Genomic DNA, 19,272 nt, shown 5'->3' with positions numbered 1-19,272 from the left:
CCCAACCCCATCTTCCTTTTCCCTGAATTTGTAAAATAAAAATGTGTGGATCCAGCAAAATGGCATGAATAGATGCGGTACGTACTACCCGCTATCCTTTCATCTTGATTCTATGCTGTGATGTCTTTATGTGTTTAGTTAAGCAAGGAATTCCCAGCGACGAAGATTTAGAGTGGCTTTTCATCAGGAAAAAGCTCCATTGTTACGATGAATCTGTGGGCTAAAAAATAATATGTTTTGATCTAATAGTTTTTTTAAATTTGTTATCATGCAGGTGGTTCTACTAAACATTTTCGTTGGCCAAAGGTGAAACGCCGTGATGAAGAGTCTTCTCCGAGTCGCGCCTTAACTCCGAAGAAAAGAAAAACTCGTCTGGCAGGTAAAATGACGACATATCTATAGGCGTCCTGTTAACCCCCAACCCTCAACTCCCACCCCCAACCCCATCTTCCTTTTCCCTGATTTTGTAAAATAAAAATGTGTGGTTCCGGCAAAATGGCATGAATAGATGCAGTACGTACTACCCGCTATCCTTTCATCTTGATTCTATGCTGTGATGTCTTTATGTGTTTAGTCAAGCAAGGAGTTCCCAGCGACGAAGATTTAGAGTGGCTGTTCATCAGGAAAAAGCTCCATTGTTACGATGAATCTGTGGGCTAAAAAATAATATGTTCTGATCTAATTATTTTTTTACATTTGTTATCATGCAGGTGGTTCTACTAAACATTTTCGTTGGCCAAAGGTGAAACGCCGTGATGAAGAGTCGTCTCTAAGTGACACCTTAACTCTGAAAATAAAAAAAACTCGTTTTGCAGGTAAAATGAGGGCATATCTATGGGCGTGCCCGTAAATCCCCACCCCCCAACCCCATCTTCCTTTTCCCTGATTTTGTAAAAAAAATAAAAGTGCGTGGATCCAGGAAAATGGCATGAATAGATGCGGTACGTACTACCCACTATTCTCTCATCTCGAAGCTTTGCTGGGATGTCTTTACGTTTGTAGTCTAGCAAGGAGTTCCCAGCGACGGAGATTTAGAGTGGCTTTACCCAAGTTGCTCATTGTATGAAAAAGAGTTTTTTAGAGCTTTTTGCTCGATTACAAACCAGAGATATAAGTGGTATGTCACCAAATCCGTTTACGTGGCGATGACAGTTTTTCTTACTGGCTGAAAAAAAAAAAACAAGATATCTTCTGTTAGTGTATGTGGGTGTGGATCTTTCGTGTAAAACGATGCACAGTAGGGATGTGTAATGCATTGGCACAAACTGGCCTTGAAACAAATTCATCAGGAGACGTTTGATTAGATAAGGAGAAAGCTCCATTGCTAATATGAATCTGTTGGCTCAAATAATATGTTCTGAGCTAAAGATTTTTTAACTTTGTTATCATGCAGGTAGTTCTACTAAACATTTGCGTCCGCCAAAGGTGGAAGGCCGTAATGAAGAGTCTTCTCCGAGTGACGTCTTAACTCCGAAGGAAAAAAAAACTCGTTTGGCAGGTAAATGAGGACATATCTATAGGCGTGCCCGTTAACCCCCACCCCCCAACCCCATCTTTCCTCTCCCTGCTTTTGTGAAATAAAAGTGCGTGGATCCAGGAAAATGGCATGAATAGATGCGGTATGTACTACCCGCTATCCTCTCATCTCTATGCTTTCCTGTGATGTCTTTATGTGTTTAGTCAAGGAAGGAGTTCCCAGCGACGAAGATTTAGAGTGGCTTTATCCAAGTTTCCTATTATATGAAAAAGAGTTTTTTGAGCTTTTCGCTCGATTGCAAACTAGAGATATAAATGGTATGTCACCAAATCCGTTTACGTGGCGATGACAGTTTTTCTTACTGGTTGAAAAAAAAAGCAGAAGATATCTTCTGTCCGCGTATGTGGGCATGGATTTTTCGTGTAAAACGATGCACAGTAGGGATGCGTAATGGAATGGCACAAATTGGCCTTGAAACAAACTCATCAGGAGATGTTTTATTAGAAAAGGAAAAAGCTCCATTGCTACAATGAATCTGTTGGCTCAAATAATATGTTCTGATCTAATTATTTTTTTACATTTGTTATCATGCAGGTGGTTCTACTAAACATTTTCGTTGGCCAAAGGTGAAACGCCGTGATGAAGAGTCGTCTCTAAGTGACACCTTAACTCCGAAAATAAAAAAAACTCGTTTACCAGGTAAAATGAGGACATATCAATGGGCATGCCCGTAAACCCTCCACCCTCCAACCCCATCTTCCTTTTCCCTGATTTTGTAAAAAAAGTAAAAGTGCGTGGATCCAGGAAAATGGCATGAATAGATGCGGTACGTACTACCCATTATTCTCTCATCTCGAGGTTTTGCGTCCGCCAAAGGTGGAAGGCCGTAATGAAGAGTCTTCTCCGTGTGACGTCTTAACTCCGAAGGAAAAAAAAACTCGTTTGGCAGGTAAAATGAGGACATATCTATGGGCGTGCCCGTTAACCCCCACCCCCCACCCCCCACCCCCCAACCCCAGCTTTCCTCTCCCTGCTTTTGTGAAATAAAAGTGCGTGGATCCAGGAAAATGGTATGAGTAGATGCGGTACGTACTACCCGCTATCCTCTCATCTCTATGCTTTCCTGTGAGGTCTTTATGTGTTTAGTCAAGCAAGGAGTTCCCAGCGACGAAGATTTAGAGTGGCTTTATCCAAGTTTCTTATTGTATAAAAAAGAGTTTTAGAGCTTTTCGTTCGATTGCAAACTAGAGATATAAATGGTATGTCACGAAATCCGTTTACGTGGCGATGACAGGATTTTCTTACTGGTTGAAAAAAAAAGCAGAAGATATCTTCTGTCCGCATATGTGGGCATGGATTTTTCGTGTAAAACGATGCACAGTAGGGATGCGTAATGGAATGGCACAAATTGGCCTTGAAACAAATTCATCAGGAGATGTTTTACTAGAAAAGGAAAAAGCTCCATTGCTATAATGAATTTGTTGGCTCAAATAATATGTTCTGATCTAATTAGTTTTTTACATTTGTTATCATGCAGGTGGTTCTACTAAACATTTTCGTTGGCCAAAGGTGAAACGCCGTGATGATGAGTCGTCTCTGAGTGACGCCTTAACTCCGAAAATAAAAGAGACTCGTTTAGCAGGTAAAATGAGGACATATCTATGGGTGTGCCTTTCAACCTCCTACCCCCACCCCCCCAACCTCATCTTCTCCATGCTTTTGTGAAAAAAAAAGTGCCTGGACCAAGGAAAATGGCATGAATAGATGCGGTACGTACTACTCACTATTCTCTCATCTTGATGCTTCGCTGTGATGTCTTACATTTGTAGTCAAGCAAGAAGTTCCCAACGACGAAGGTGTAGAGTGGCTTTACCCAAATTGCTTATTCTATGATAAAGAGTTTTTTAGAGCTTTTCGCTCGAGTGCAAACTAGAGATATTAGTGATATGTCATCAAATTCGTTTACGTAGCGATGACAGTTTTTCTTACTGGCTGGAAAAAAAAACACAAGATATCTTCTGTTCGCATATGTGGGCGTATGTTTTTCGGGTAAAATGATGCACAGTAGGGATGCGTAATGTCATGGCACAAATTGGCCTTGAGACAAATTCATCAGGGAAGTTTTATAAGAAAAGGAAAAAGCTCCATTGCTACAATGAATCTGTTGGCTCAAATTATATGTTCTAATCTAATGGTTTTTTAACTTTTGTTATCATGCAGGTGGTTCTACTAAACATTTGCGTCCACCAAAGGTGAAAGGCCGTAATGAAGAGTCGTCTCCAAATGACGCCTTAGCTCCGAAGAAAAAAAAAACTCGTTTAGCAGGTAAAATGGGGACATATCTATGGGCGTGCCCGTTAACCCCTACCCCCCAACCCCATCTTCCCTCTCCCTACTTTTGTAAAATAAAAGTGCGTGGATCCAGGAAAATGGCATGAATAGATGCGGTACGTACTGCCCGCTATTCTTTCATCTTGATGCTTTGCTGTGTGTCTTTATGTGTTTAGTCAAGCAAGGAGGTCCCAGCGACGAAGATTTAGAGTGGCTTTATCCAAGTTTCTTATCGTATGAAAAAGAGTTTTTTAGAGCTTCTCGCTCAATTGCAAACTAGAGATATAATTAATATGTTACCAAATCCGTTTACGCGGCGATGATTACTGGCTGAAAAAAAAAAGCAGAAGATATCTTCTGTTCGCGTATGTGAGCGTGGATTTTTCGTGTAAAACGATGCACAGAAGGGATGCGTAATGGAATGGCACAAATTGGCCTTGAAACAAATTCATCAGGAGACGTTTTATTAGAAAAGGAAAAAGCTCCATTGCTGCAATGAATCTGTTGGCTCAAATAATATGTTCTTGTCAATGATTTTTTAACATTTGTTATCATGCAGGTAGTTCTACTAAACACTTTTGTCGGCCAAAGGTGAAACGCCGTAATGAAGAGTCGTCTCCGAGTGACGCCATAACTCCGAAGGAAAAAAACACTCGTTTAGCAGGTAAAATGAGGACATATCTATGGGCGTGCCCGTTAACCCCCAGCCCCCAACCCCATCTTTCTTTTCCCTGCTTTTGTAAAATGAAAATGCGTGGATCCAGCAAAATGGCATGAATAGATGCGGTACGTACTACCTGCTATTCTGTCATCTTGATGCTTTGCTGTGATGTCTTAACGTTTGTAGTCAAGCAAGGAGTTCCCAGCGACGAAGATATAGGGTGGCTTTTAATCAGGAAAAAGCTCCATTGCTACCATGAATCTGTTGGCTGAAACAATATCTTCTGATCTAATTATCTTATTTACATTTGTTATCATGCAGGTGGTTCTACTAAACATTTTCGTCGGTCAAAGATGAAACGCCGTGATGAAGAGTCGTCTCCGAGTGACGCCTTAACTCCGAAGAAAAGAAAAACTCGTTTAGCAGGTAAAATGAGGACATATCTATGGGTGTGCCCGTTAACCCCCAAACCCCCAACCCCATCTTCCCTTTCCCTGCTTTTGTAAAATAAAAGTGCGTGGATCCAGGAAAATGGCATGAATAGATGCGGTACGTACAACCTCCTATTCTCTCATCTTGATGCTTTCCTGTGATGTCTTTACGTTTTTAGTCAAGCAAGGAATTTCCAGCGACGAAGATTTAGAGTGGCTTTACCAAAGTTGCTTATTGTATGAAAAAGAGTTTTTTAGAGCTTTTCGCTTGATTGCAATCTAGAGGTATAAATGATATGTCACCAAATCCGTTTACGTGGCGATGACAGTTTTTCTTACTAGCTGAGAAAAAAAAACAAGATATCTTCTGTTCGCGTATGCGGGCGTGGATTTTTTGTGTGAAACGATACACAGTATGGATGCATAATGCAATTGCACAAGTTGGTCTTGAAAGAAATTCATCAGGAGACGCTTCATTAGAAAAGGAAAAAGCTTCATTGTTACAATGAATCTGTTGGCTCAAATAGTGCGTTCTTGTGTAATGAGTTTTAACATTTGTTATCATGCAGGTGGTTCTACTAAACATTTGCGTCCGCCAAAGGTAGAACGCCGTAATGAAGAGTCATCTCCGAGTGACGCCTTAACTCCGAAGAAAAGAAAAACTCGTTTAGCAGGTAAAATGAGGACATATCTATGGGCGTGCCCGGTAAACCCCCCACCCACACCCCCCAACCTCATCTTTCTTTTCCCTGCTTTTGTAAAATAAAAGTGCGTGGATCCAGCAAAATGGCATGAATAGATGCGGTACGTACTACCCGCTATTCTCTCATCTTGATGCTTTGCTGAGCTGTTTTTACGTTTTTAGTCAAGCAAGGAATTTTCAGCAACGAAGATTTAGAGTGGCTTCACCAAAGTTGCTATTGTATGAAATAGAGTTTTTTAGAGCTTTTCGCTTGATTGCAATCTAGAGGTATAAATGATATGTATATGTAATCACATGAGGCCAAGTACTATTAAGGATTAATTGCACGAGAGTTTTCAAAATTTTCCAAAATTTGGAAAATTTTGAAAACTCAAGTGCAATTAATCCTTAATAGTACGAGGTCTCATGGGATTACTTGTTTATCAATAAAGGGCAAAATTTATACGAAGGAAAATCACGCGCGCAGTCTATTTTTATCTGGGAAGCCTGTTTAGCGCTACGGCAAATTATCAATCAAATTGAACTGACCAATCGATTCAATGAAATTTTATTCTCCAAAACTGTGTCGTGATACACTGCCAAAAGTCTAGAAAACAAAGCTCATTTCAACAGAGCGTTTCTGCCAACAGAAAAACAACAAAGTGCTTTTAACTGAACAAGGTAATCATGCCCTCTCTTGATTACTAAAAATGCCCTCGATTAAGAAAAAATGCCCTCTCTCTCAACCAATCAGCGCTCAGTAATTTTGCCCTTTATTGATAAGTCACCAAATCCGTTTACGTGGCGATGACAGTTTTTCTTACTAGCTGAGAAAAAAAACACAAGATATCTTCTGTTCGCGTATGCGGGTGTGGATTTTTTGTGTGAAACGATGCACAGTATGGATGCATAATGCAATTGCATAAGTTGGTCTTGAAAGAAATTAATCAGGAGACGTTTCATTAGAAAAGGAAAAAGCTTCATTGTTACAACGAATCTGTTGGCTCAAATAATGTGTTCTTGTGTAATGATTTTTAACATTTGTTATCATGCAGGTGGTGTTACTAAACATTTGCGTCCCCCAAAGGTGGAACGCCGTAATGAAGAGTCGTTTCCGAGTGACGCCTTAACTCCGAAGAAAAGAAAAACTCGTTTAGCAGGTAAAATGAGGACATATCTATATCCATATCTATATCCATATCTATATCTATATCTATATCTATATCTATATCCAACCCCATCTTCCCTTTCCCTGCTTTCGCAAAATAAAAATGCGTGGATCCAGCAAAATGGCATGAATAGATGCGCTACGTAGTACTCGCTATTCTCTCATCTCGATGCTTTGCTGTGATGTCTTTATGTTTTAATTAAGCAAGGAGTTCCCAGCGACGAAGATTTAGGGTGGCTTTACCCAATTTGCTTATTGTATGAAAAAGAGTTTCTTTTAGAGCTTTTCGCTCGATTGCAATCTAGAGATATAAATGATATGTCACCAAATCCGTTTACGTGGCGATGACAGTTTTTCTTACTGGCTGAAAAAAAAAAAGCACAAGATATCTCCTGTTCGCGTATGCGGGCGTGGATTTTTTGTGTGAAACGATGCACAGTATGGATGCATAATGTGATGGCACAAATTGGTCTTGAAAGAAATTCATCAGGAGACGCTTCATTAGAAAAGGAAAGAGCTCCATTGCTACAATGAATCCGTTGGCTCAAATAATGTGTTCTTGTGTAATGATTTTTAACATTTGTTATCATGCAGGTGGTTCTACTAAACATTTGCGTCCGCCAAAGGTGGAACGCTGTAATGAAGTGTCGTCTTCGAGTGACGCCTTAACTCCGAAGGAAAAACAAACTCGTTTAGCAAGTAAAATGAGGACATATCTATGGGCGTGCCCGGTAAACCCCCCACCCACACCCCCGTACCTCATCTTTCTTTTCCCTGCTTTTGTAAAATAAAAGTGCGTGGATCCAGGAAAATGGCATGAATAGGTGCGGTACGGACTACGCGCTATCCTCTCATCTTGATGCTTTGCTGTGATGCCTGTTTGTAGTCAAGCAAGGAGTTCCTAGTAACGAAGATTTAGTAGTGGCTTTACCCAAGTTGCTTATTGTATGGAAAAAGTGTTTTAGAGCTTTTCTCTCGATTGTAAACAAGAGATATAAATAATATGTCACCTAAGCCGTTTACGTAGCGGTGACAGTTTTTTTTTACTGGCTGAAGAAAAAAAGAACAAGATATCTTTAAGACATGGTTTGATGCTACTCTGGTTTACAGATTTAATGAATGTAACCGAAGAAGTTACAATTCATAGACCCAACGTTTCGACACTCCTGTCTAGTGCCTTCATCAGGGGTGATCTAAACGCTGCAACAAGAAGTCCTTTTATATGATTACTAATAAGCTGCCTTTTTTCTGAAGAGATGTAAGTAGGCGTCAGGAAGAAAGCCGCCATCGTCACGATTTAATGGAGCGTGCGCGGAGTTAATATGCCAAGCCTCCAAACAAAAGCGCTGGTGGCAACGCCGATTAGTGGTGATAATTTTAGAATCATCCCACCCAATTGTATGGTTGATTAGGCATGTAAAAGAAAATCGCTTTTAGGTGGCCGTTGTGGGTGGCCGTGCATTTTTCGTGTAAAACGATGCACAGTAGGGATACATAATGCAATGGCGCGAATTGTTCTTGAAACAAATTCATAAAGAGACGTTTCATGAGGAAAGGAAAATGGTCCATTGCTACAGTAAATCTGTCGGCTAAAAAAATCTGGTCTGACCGCGTCGGTCAAAGGTGAAACGCCGTAATGAAAAGTGGTCTCAGAGTGACGCCTCAACTCCAAAGAAAAGAGGTAAAATGAGGACATATCGATGAGCGTGCCCGTTAACCCCCACCCCCGCAACCCCATCTTCCTTCCCCCTGCCTTTGTAGAATAAAAATGCGTGGATCCAGCAAAATGGGATGAATAGTTACGTAACATACTACTCGCTATCCCCTCATCTTGATGTTTTGCTGTGATGTCCTTATGTTTTTAGTTAAGCAAGGAGTTCCCAGTGACGAAGATTTACAGTGGCTTTCGCAGAAACTCGAAAAATGGAAGATAGTCGGGCGTCGTCTAGAAATTGACGAATCAAGTTTAACGGCGTTTGATGTTGAAAATAGGGGATGCTTTGAAAAGATCTACAAAATGTTACTACATTGGAAAGAGAGGAATGGCTCAACTGCAACATACACGATCCTACATGATGCACTGTGTCATCCATTGGTCAAACGCACAGATTTAGCTGAGCAACTTATCACTGGTAATATATCACTTGCAATTCAATAAAAATAGAATTACATAGAAGTATAATGCCTAAATTCACAGATACAATGCTTTTTGGCCACTGTATCTTCTGTGTTCGTTGTTGACAGTGCCTCGCAACAGGAAAGTGTCGCTTCATTTGTGGGTAACCAAATCAAAGCGAAGGAAGATCATTTGATGCGTTTGTTTTCATGTAGTTTTCTGGTAGCGTAAAATTCACTCACCACTTAACTGCCAACTGTAAGCGTAAGGTTGCCGCTATTTCCTCCAGCTTTTTAGGCTCTGGAATCCATTGAATTTAAGAAACGAACTGGTGAGTTTTTTTCATCAGAGACAAACTTTTCGATGAATAGTTAATTCAATATCAGTTTGTTGGAAAGCAACTAACTCACCTACTAGAATGCAGAGATACAGGAAATACCGTTGCAAACTTCCTTTTTTAACGACTCTGTCTTTCTACAATGGCTGTTTATTTTACATAAAGGATAGTTTTTTCCAAGTATTTTTCTCGAATTTTAAAAAGAAATGTAAATGATAGGTAACCAAACTCCAAAAAAAAAAAAATTCAGTTTGTGTACGTAGGCCTTCTTATCACGTATAAAACGATATCTGTAACATGTAGGTATGCGTCATGAAATGGCCCTAAGCGAAGGGAAAACCTTAAAACTTTTAAGCGGAAAAGAAAAATCGTCAAGGCTATGTACAAGCTCATCTATTGACCGAGAAAATCTGTTCCAATTTTTTTAACATTTGTTAAGAGTGCGATACAACTGTGCACGTGCTACAAGTGCCCTTACAAGTTTTCATTTTCAGTGAATGTCTTTGTTTTTCCCCTAAGTTGCTTATTGTGTGGAAAATATTTTTTTCAAGCTTCTCGCTCGATTGCAAACAGAAGATATGAATGATAGGTCACCAAGTACGTTTACGTGGCGATCATAATTTTTCTTCCTGGCAGAAAAAAAAAGAACAAGAAATCTTCCGTTCGCGTAGGTGGGCGTGCATTTTTCGTGTAAAATGATACACGGTGGGGTAATGGTAGGGCATGGTAGGGATGCATAATGCAATGAAACGAAGTGGCCTTGAAACAAATTCCTCATGAGACGTTTCACAAGGAAAGGAAAAAGTTCTATTGCTACAATGAATCTGTTGAGTCCAAAAATCTGGTCTAATTTTTTTTTTCACGTTTGTTATCATGCAGGTGGTTCTACTAAACATTTGGGTCGGCTAAAGGTGAGACGCCGTGATGAAGAGTCGTCTCCGAGTGACTTTACTCCGGAGAAAAGAAAAACTTGTTTGGCAGGTAAAACGAGGACATATCTATGGGCGTGCCCGTTAACACCCACCCCTCGACCCCATTTTTCTTCCCCCTGCCTTTGTAAAATAAAAATGCGTGGATCTAGCAAAATGGCATGAGTAGATGCTAACCCCTCATCTTGATGTTTTGCTGTGATGTCGTTATGTTTGTAGTCAAGCAGGGAGTTCTCAGCGACGGAGATTTGGAGTGACGTTACCCAAGTTGCTTATTGTATGAAAAAGAGTGCTTTAGAGCTTTTCGCTCGATTGCAAACTATAGATATAAATGGTATGTCACCAAATCCAATTACGTGGCGATGAAAATTTTTCTTACTGGCAGAAAAAAAAGAAATCTTCTGTTCACGTATGTGGGCGTGCATTTTTCGTCTAAAATGATGCACAGTATGGATACATAATGCAATGGCGCAAACTGGCCTTGAAACAAATTCATCAGGAGCCGCTTGTTGTCTTTGGTATAGAATATCGTTATCTGCTGATGAGAACATGAAGACCAACAGTGGAAATAAATGTATATCAGAAAAATGAAAAACATACGCATTCTTTGTTTTTCAATCGCATTGCTGTGAAAAAGAACTTTCAAAAAGTCTGAGATAGGAACAAATTCACTTTGGTAGCTTTAATTCCAATTTTGAAGTCATGGATAACGTTCTAAAATTCCAGATTAGAGAGGGTTAATAAGAAATTACTCACTTCTGCATCTTTATTGTATTTAATAAGTCTTAAATCTATTTTCTTTGTCCTAGATTGTAGGTATTACAAATCGCTGATTAAACACGTTTATCAACTACTCCCTCCCACTGCCCTCCTAATTATTGTTTTCGTGTCTAGTCTCTTGTGCGCAGTAAGATGAACCCAAATTTTCTTTGTTTACCTTTCTACGAAATTCCTTACTATTACTGAGCGGTTTAAAACTTTGTTGAGATCTAAATCTTAGCTTTTATTTCCTCCCAATGAATTTCAATTCTCCAAATCCATCATTTTCTCTTCTCTCTTTTTTGTTCCGTGATCAGGCTTACACAAAATTTTCATCTTCAATCAGCTCTTATTTCGACTCCTGCTTGTTACCTATTTCACAAATTTAGTAAAGTGTGTTCTCATTACAATTTGACTTTATACTTATAGTGGTAGAGTGTCCGAGCGCAGAATCCGAAGGTGTTAGGTTCTATACCTGGATAGGACTCAAAATTTTTCCTTTTTTTTTTCACTCTCGCGACAAGACAGTAACACTTCTTTCCTTTCCCTTTTCTTATACCAATTTGTCATTCTTGTTCAAGAAACAGAATTGTTCAATTTTAAGAAATAAAAATTCATGAACTTTTTTTGTGTTATTTTGGCCGCTTCATTTCCCAACATTGTTGATCCATGATGAAATAAATGCTGGAAATTCAATCTTCCCTGCGATTTAAGATGAGTTACAGGCAAAGGGAAAAATAAAAGAACAGAGTCTGGGTGTTTTTTTTCATTATCTTAATCGTTTCATGCCAAGAAGACTGTACTTGACTCGTGCGATGTTAGAAACTTGACGTCGTGTGCATATTCATCCCTTCAGTATCATATTCGTCAGTGTATTTTAATTCTCATAACAGTGTAAATTTATTTTCTCTTTTCAGACATTTCAACAGGGGAGGAGGGCTCTAAAAGTGATGATCCTTCAGAAAATAAACGTAGAAAACTTGCAGGTATTGTAATTATCAAACGAAGAAATTTCATATTAAGCTTACGTTTTAATAACTTATATTATACTTATAGTAATGGAGTGTCTGAGCGCGGAATCCAAAGGTGTGAGGTTCTATTCCTAGGGAGGACTTGACTTTTTGTCCAACGCTCGTGGCAAGACGATAAAACATATTTCCGTATTCCTTTATTAAGACAATTTGTTATCCTTCTTTTGGTTTACTTCAGCTGCTTCAATGCCGAAAATTAATAATCAATCATAAAATGAAAAGAAGATATTGTTTTGGAGCTTCTCCCCTCGCACTTAATTCGGACTTTGCGCTCGCCCCGCCCTTTCCTCCGTTTGACTGAAAAGCGCCAAAAAAATTGAGTCTGTTCTGCAGGCAAGAGTTCGTGCGGTTTTGAAAACTTGGCGTTGTATGCTTACTCATCCCAGCAATAAAAGCTTATGTTTGTTTTCTCTATTTTCAGGACCGTTTAATGCTGAGAAGTGCCAAGAGAAGCTAAAATCTTATTATGACACCTTCAGTAAGGTGAAAATCGTTCCATGGGACGACAGCTCTACCATTCAGATTGATGAGATCTACACACCTTTGAGTTGGGTCAGAGATCACAGGAAGCCCAGCGGAGTGACGCAAGAAGAACTTGAAGACTACACCGACATGTTCAAGGGAGAACATAAACGAACGCTTGTTTATGGTCGGCCAGGAATTGGCAAGAGTACGTTTTGTAAAAAGGCTGCGTATGACTGGTCGAAAGCCTTAAAAGAAATCCTAAAGAACTTTTTTGTTTTGATTCTGATTAAGTTGCGAGATGTGTGTGACGTAAGTAACATCCCTGATGTTTTGCGTGCGTCTAAATTGCTGGCCAGTGATGGTCCAATCTCAGTTGATAGTCTCTATGATTACATAATTAAAAATCAAGATAAGGTGCTTCTGATTTTGGATGGCTACGATGAGTACAGCTGTGCAAAAGAACACTCACCCATCCTTGAAATTTGGAAGGGCGAGCAGCTGAGAGATTGTCACGTTATTGTCACCACGCGTCAACTTAAATGTGACCAGTTAAGAGGCCCCAGCCACGTTCAGTTAGAGATTCACGGTTTCAAAAGCGGGGAACAAATCGAAACCTTTGCGAGAAAGTTTTTGGCCGGTGAAGATGATCTTGACGAGTTCATGTCCTACCTGAAAGAAAAGTATCTCCTTGACATGGCAGAAGTACCTCTCCTTCTACTAATGCTGTGCCTTTTGTGGAAAGAGAAACATCACGAAGGACTACCAAAATCACGGGCCGACATATTCACACAATTCATTCAAACTATGCTAGATCACAAAGGTGAAAGTCACCAGCCTATGCCATTTCAGAAAGTGACCTCCACAGAAGCCAGAGAAGACCTGAGTAATCTTGGAAAGGTTGCCTTTGAAGCACTTCTGCAAGACTGTCTTTACGTACGCTGCAGCAAACTCCCCGGCAATATTTCAAGAAGTTTTGAAAAATTAAGTAAAATTGGGCTTTTCCAGATTGTCAATCTTACGAGTCTTAATCCTGAGAAAGGGGCCTATTTCATTCATAAATCCGTACAGGAGTTCCTTGCAGCCTGGCACATTAAGGAGGAGGTGTTGTCGATTAAAGGAGAAAGTACGCCTAGCCTTTCCAAAGTTGAATCATTTGAAAAGATCATGAAGATGAATGAAGTTCTCAAATTTGCCTGTGAGCTGTCAACAGAAGCCGCGTGCGCAGTTTTCCATCATGTAGGGTCTGTTGGAAGAAAGGAATCTTTGTCGGAACGTGATTTTAAGGATGAAGAACCGTCTACAGAGGAAAAACTTTATCTAGAGCTTATCTCGCATAGCTACATTTTTTGTTCGGCCGAAAAGAGGCGAGATCTCTGCTCAGCGTTTCCCTCTTACACTGGAGGTGTTTTGTTTCTTAATCCTGACCAGCTGAACCTTACTGCAAATGAACATTTGCTGAAATCTGCCGTGATACCCGACTTTATCTTTTTTCCTGCCTACGAAGGGTATTCAGAGAAAAGCTTTCGAGACTTGATCACTGTAGCGGAGGACACAAATGCTGTTTTTTTAAGCTGTTCGGGCGAAAAGAAAGCCGCAGATGTACTGAAGAAGATCCCATATCGTCCTTTGGAACATTTCGTTTTGAAAAGAGAGAGAAAAATCATCGTTTATGTTTATGGAATATGGAAAGAAGAAGTTGACACTTTTCCGACTGAAATACTGCGAGAGCTCATTTCGCCAACAGAAGAGTCTACTGAGGTGAAGCGTGTTGGTGATTCGTTGAATGAACACGACAGCGAAACAACTTCGTTTTTTACTAAGAACACTGATAGCATCACTGGTCCGACTCCTCAGAGCCTTTCCTGTTTGAAAACGATTCATATTGACGACATGGGAAGGCAAGAGGTGAAGATATTGGCTGATTTCTTACCACTTTTCACTTCTCTGCGATGTATAATTATTGTTGGGAAACCCTTTGAAATCATTGATGCTCAGTTGATAGAGACCCTGTTGTCTCGTATCATCTTCACTGACAGACTTCACATATTAGAACTTATTGGGATCAATTTAACAGCCAAACCTGCTGCAGCCATGGTCAGATCTCTGCCCCAGGCTCCTGACCTGGGCGTGCTCAACTTGACACAAAACCCTCTTGGTGAAGGAGTAAGTGTTCTCATTCGACATCTCAGCCGTGTTCCTCACCTGAAGACGCTGAACCTTTATCGTGTTAAAATGACAGAGCAACAAGTGAATGATTTGAGTGCAGCTGTACGTCAGAGTAACATTTCCACGTTGATCACAGATTACCACGTAAGTTTTGTGATCTTAGTTTGTATATGTAGTCATATTCATGTCCATTCTGTTCAAGTTACTGTGATGTTGTTTTAAGGATTTTTACGCCCTTAGTTCGCGGAGCGAGTGCAATATTTCGTTTGCTCTTATAGAACAAGAGTAACGTTTATGTCATGAAAAGTCACCACCAGTCAGTTCAAATCAGTTTTATACTTGTAATTTGTAATTACGTTGAATTCTTACATGCAACATGTGTAAATACCACGATTTGCAGTTATATTTTTATTTCGCTGTTTACATCGCTGTCGCTTTCTTGTTTGCGTTTACCTCTTGCTGTGTTTCTGCAAAAACTGGCGCGAATCTGGACCACCTTACATTAGTTTCTCGGCGTTTAAAATCACTTTGTCAATTAGCCCGCAAAAAAATAAGAACACAGAACTGAAAAGACTGTTCACAATGAAATAAGACATTTTTCAGTTTGCTTCTTTTGCGGTATGCCAGTCAGCAAGAATCGAGATATTAAACCGTGTGCAGAAGTTTTCTTCCTATTCGAATTTTTAATTACGGTGGAACTTTAAGTACTAGTAATAACTATTTTACATTAGCTAGCGTTCATTAAATTTTGAAAGGATGCTAAAATAAGAGAGGAAATTCAAAGCGAAGCAAATATTGTGGCTTTTTGATGATTTTAATGATTTCAAGAAAAAAGGTTTTACATTCCGAATTACTGAAAAGGCTTACATACATATGAACATTATACAGTCACTCTTCGTGCCTACCATTCATTCATCTGTTAACTTGCAAGTAAGTAATTTTTTCAGTTAAAATGAGAACCAATTTAAGTAAAGTTCTTTACGTTTGAGAAAGGCTGATCTGTTAACTTGCAATCAAGTAATTTTTTCAGTTGAAATGAGAGCCAATCTAAGTAAGGTTCTTTACGTTTGAGAAAGGCTGAAGTCTGAAGTCTGTAGCCTGTATTTGAGTGTCGTAAACAATAATATTTTGTGTGTTTACAGTGGAAATACAGACACTGGATACACTCCATTCCTAATTTTATCTCACTAGCCTTGATAAATCTATTTCTTTTATAATTAGGACCAGAGAAAAAAGGAGAAAATAAGATAAAACCAAAGTGAATGCATTACCACTCTGTGCACATGAATGTGAGGATGGCTGCATGTTTTCAGATATTATTGACAGAAAGTTAATGTCAGTGTTTGGAAAGGATCAAGGAGCTACTTTCTACATTTGTCGTAAAATTTAGGAAATCTGTGAGTTCTGGTTTTCAAGTTTTGTTCATTCATTTAGGTATTTTTTTTCCTTCAGAAAGTGGTCTTGATTTCTGTAAGAGAAACAGGAATTGAGGGAGCAAACAATTGCTTGTACTTACCATGAACTGAGCATCTGTCTGTAAGAAATGATTTGAGACCTTAGTTTTTTTCACTTTGTTTTATTTACAGCTCTTAGGAGTTGTTAAACAATGTCATACTTTAAAGCTGAAGCTTCTTTCTGATGGAGGAAAAGCTAAACTTCAAAGGAAATGTGGGATGTTTCTGGACGCTCTGAGAAAAATTGTAACTGTAATTTTGATACACAAGTATTCCCTTAGAAAGAGCTTCTTGAATAGTATTTGGGAGTTTTGTAGAAGGAATTTAAGGTTAGCATAAATCTGTAATTTTTATTTGATTGATTAACTCAGTGGTTTAGTATATAATTTAGGTTTTGAAAAAAATGCTGTAAAGGCACAGCAGAATTTTTTCCCTTAAACTTCCTTTTACACAGATTTTCCTCTTCTCCCTCTGGTCCTAACCAAAAGTTACCAGGACCATTGTTGATTAGAAAAGAAATGACCAAGGGCTTCCACTTGAAAGTTAGTAGAGAAAGAATGCTACAGCTGTAAGAGAGATACTGGTTCAAATTTTGCAGGCAGAGATTCTCTAATGTCAATGATTTTCAGTTACTTTGATCAATTATGTTTTTATCCTACTCTGTCCAGAGAATTTCTTGTTAATCAGCCTGTGTAAAAACAGTAACAAAGGTTGCATCTGTCTGAATAAAACTTGTTCAACTGGTGATATGTCTTTACATTTCTTATAGTAACTTACTAAGCAGACTGCTAAGCTGATCAGCTGCTGAACTACAAAAATATTGCAGCATTTGAAATGCTCACAAATTATGTCCACTTTTGCAGTTTCCTAAGTTTGAAAATGAGTATTAGCTGTGGATGAGCCATTTTAAGTAAATATTCATAACCTTTAAAGAGGAGACATCAGCAGTTCCTCATTCTCACATGAACTACTGAGCCTTTGCCTTAAAAGGTTACCTTTAGTTGTATTCTCTGCATGGGCTTGTCAGGTCAAGTACCTGTAAGACTCTAGGAGAGGTGGTCACTTTGATGTTATGTATATTTTTTGAACACTTCAGCTTATTTTTCTAATAACATAATCAGTATGGGCCCCACCATGGATGTAATTGGAATATATCTAAATTTTGGTGAGCCTTGTGATGTTTGCTTACAAGGAACGTTCTTTAATATAAAAGTTGTTTTAAATTAACTCAGTAAAACATACTCAGGCCATAATTTCTCTTTGTATAAAAAGTAACCAAGGCAAACAAGTTGGAGTTCAGGTGTATGTGATTTGACATGATAATGTTGAGTAATGGTTTGTGATTTACCACAGGATCACAAAGGGAATGTCAAACCTGAAGAAGAATGGCCAACAGATGAGTGCTGGAGTGATTTTTGGTGGGAATCAGAAGAAGAGTCAGATCCTGGGTCAGTTACTGACTCAGGTGATGAGGAGGAGCCTGGGTCAGTTACCACCTCAGGTGACGAGGAGGAGCCTGGGTCAGTTACTGACTCAAGTGACAAGGAGGATCCTGGGTTAGTTACCGACTCAGGTGACGAGGAGGAGTCTGGGTCAGTTACCGACTCAGGTGACGAGGAGGATCCTGGGTCAGTTACTGACTCAGGTCGCGAGGAGGAGCCTGGGTCCTGCCTGGAAACATAACTGACTAGGACTGTATCAGTAGACTGCCTGAAACTGAGGAAACTTACCATTGGCCAGAACTGTCAGGCCAGACCAGTCCATCCATTGATAGAATTCCTTCAGATCTGCTCAGTTAGAGAAGTCAATACCTAAGTTGTAGTCATTGTGTTGAACAAAATTTGGAAACAAGTTTAGGAAACCTGATTAAACAAAGCACATTTCAAGATGATTGGTTGGTTTGATAGGTTTCTGACCAATGGTAGGAAACTTCATTGTTGTGATCAAATGAACAAACAATCAACTGTTGGATGAAAGATAAGGAAATATTTTTTAGAGTCACTTAACTTAGGTAAATTAGTACCCTCACCAACATGGTAACTCCCTTCCACAACACTGCTAAGAACATGTGGGATGTTCCTCTGGAGTCAGAGTATCTCATCCTTGAAATTGATTGTTGGATTTGGATATATTTTAGGTTATTTTTTGATGTCCAATATTCTTGGTTGTAGTTTTTATTTACAGCTTTGAGCTTCAAAATTTGGTTTTCATGTTATTGAGTTAGAGACTGTGGTAATTTTTTGTCATTTTTTAGTTTAGTAGGCTGATGGTTATGTGCTGCCTTGGCAATTAATTAATTCATTAGGCTGACTGTCATTTCTTTTGATATAAATGTAAGAAGTCCTCAATGCAGCTATTCTTCAGAAAATCATAGATATTTCAATTTGGCAAAGAGCAAAACCACAACTACAGGGTGAAGTCTTCACTAAAAGAAAAAAAAAACCATGTGAATATCAATTTCGTGATTTAAGATCAATATTTTTCTTATTTTCATGGCATTCAAGATGCTGTGAATGAATTTAGCTGTTTGTTAATTGGGGACAGGCTTCTGCCTGCCTAAATTTCTGAACATACCATTTGAGATTAATGTAAACATTGCATTGTGGTTGACATTCAGTTATCAGAACTTTCAAAAGTCAGTTGAGTTTGATAGAAAAAGGGAGACTGTGTTTGACAAGTATTTCGCTAACTCTGAATTGTAAAATAATTCAATACAGTGTTGTATTGGTTGTATACTCTCAAAATTGTCAAGTGAGTTACAGTTAAGTCATGGTTATATTATATCTTTCTTATTTGAGAAGCTGGAATTGTTCCTCAGGTGACATGTTTCATTGTGGCTGTACATTGCACATTGTAAGACACTAACTCTATCTCCTGATTTCTATATATTAATCCTTTAAGGCTGATTTCTCAGTGATAAGTTCTGTTTCTAAGTGCTCCGTTTTGCAATTGTAAACTAATTCATGTCAAATTAGAAAAAAGGGAACACTTTTGAGCCCTGTGATGTCAGCGAAGGTCATCACGACGAACCAATCGGACCATTATGTTTTATCACAAGCGTCCCAAGCTCACGTGTATCGAGAAAAAGCAAACGATTAATTCATGAAAGCGTCACGCGTTGTGTGACTCGGTGTTAAGTTACAGAAGGAACCGTTATAAGGAAAAGTATGGGGAAAGAAACATGGTCGATTTGCTACGATAAATATTTCGAAGTATGAACATTTCACAAGTAAAATCATTAGAACTTACTCGCATCTTGTGTGTC

At 39.0% G+C, this 19,272-nt stretch overlaps 1 protein-coding gene across 1 annotated transcript; it reads left to right on the top strand.

The window, feature by feature from the left end:
- Nucleotides 1-64: 64 nt before the first annotated feature.
- On the top strand, nucleotides 65-19,272 carry LOC131797481 (NLR family CARD domain-containing protein 4-like). Its single transcript, XM_066163493.1, has 16 exons — nucleotides 65-77; nucleotides 275-379; nucleotides 711-815; nucleotides 1,394-1,498; nucleotides 2,072-2,176; nucleotides 3,015-3,119; nucleotides 3,698-3,802; nucleotides 4,368-4,472; nucleotides 4,791-4,895; nucleotides 5,470-5,574; nucleotides 6,638-6,742; nucleotides 8,616-8,882; nucleotides 10,083-10,184; nucleotides 11,809-11,877; nucleotides 12,344-14,697; nucleotides 17,361-19,272. The coding sequence occupies exons 1-16, from the start codon at nucleotides 65-67 to the stop codon at nucleotides 17,688-17,690; spliced, it is 4,185 nt and encodes a 1,394-aa protein (XP_066019590.1). The 3' UTR covers nucleotides 17,691-19,272.

This window comes from Pocillopora verrucosa, chromosome 3, assembly GCF_036669915.1.
Source record: "Pocillopora verrucosa isolate sample1 chromosome 3, ASM3666991v2, whole genome shotgun sequence".
NCBI lineage: Eukaryota > Metazoa > Cnidaria > Anthozoa > Scleractinia > Pocilloporidae > Pocillopora > Pocillopora verrucosa.
This window is presented reverse-complemented; position numbering and strand designations above follow the sequence as displayed.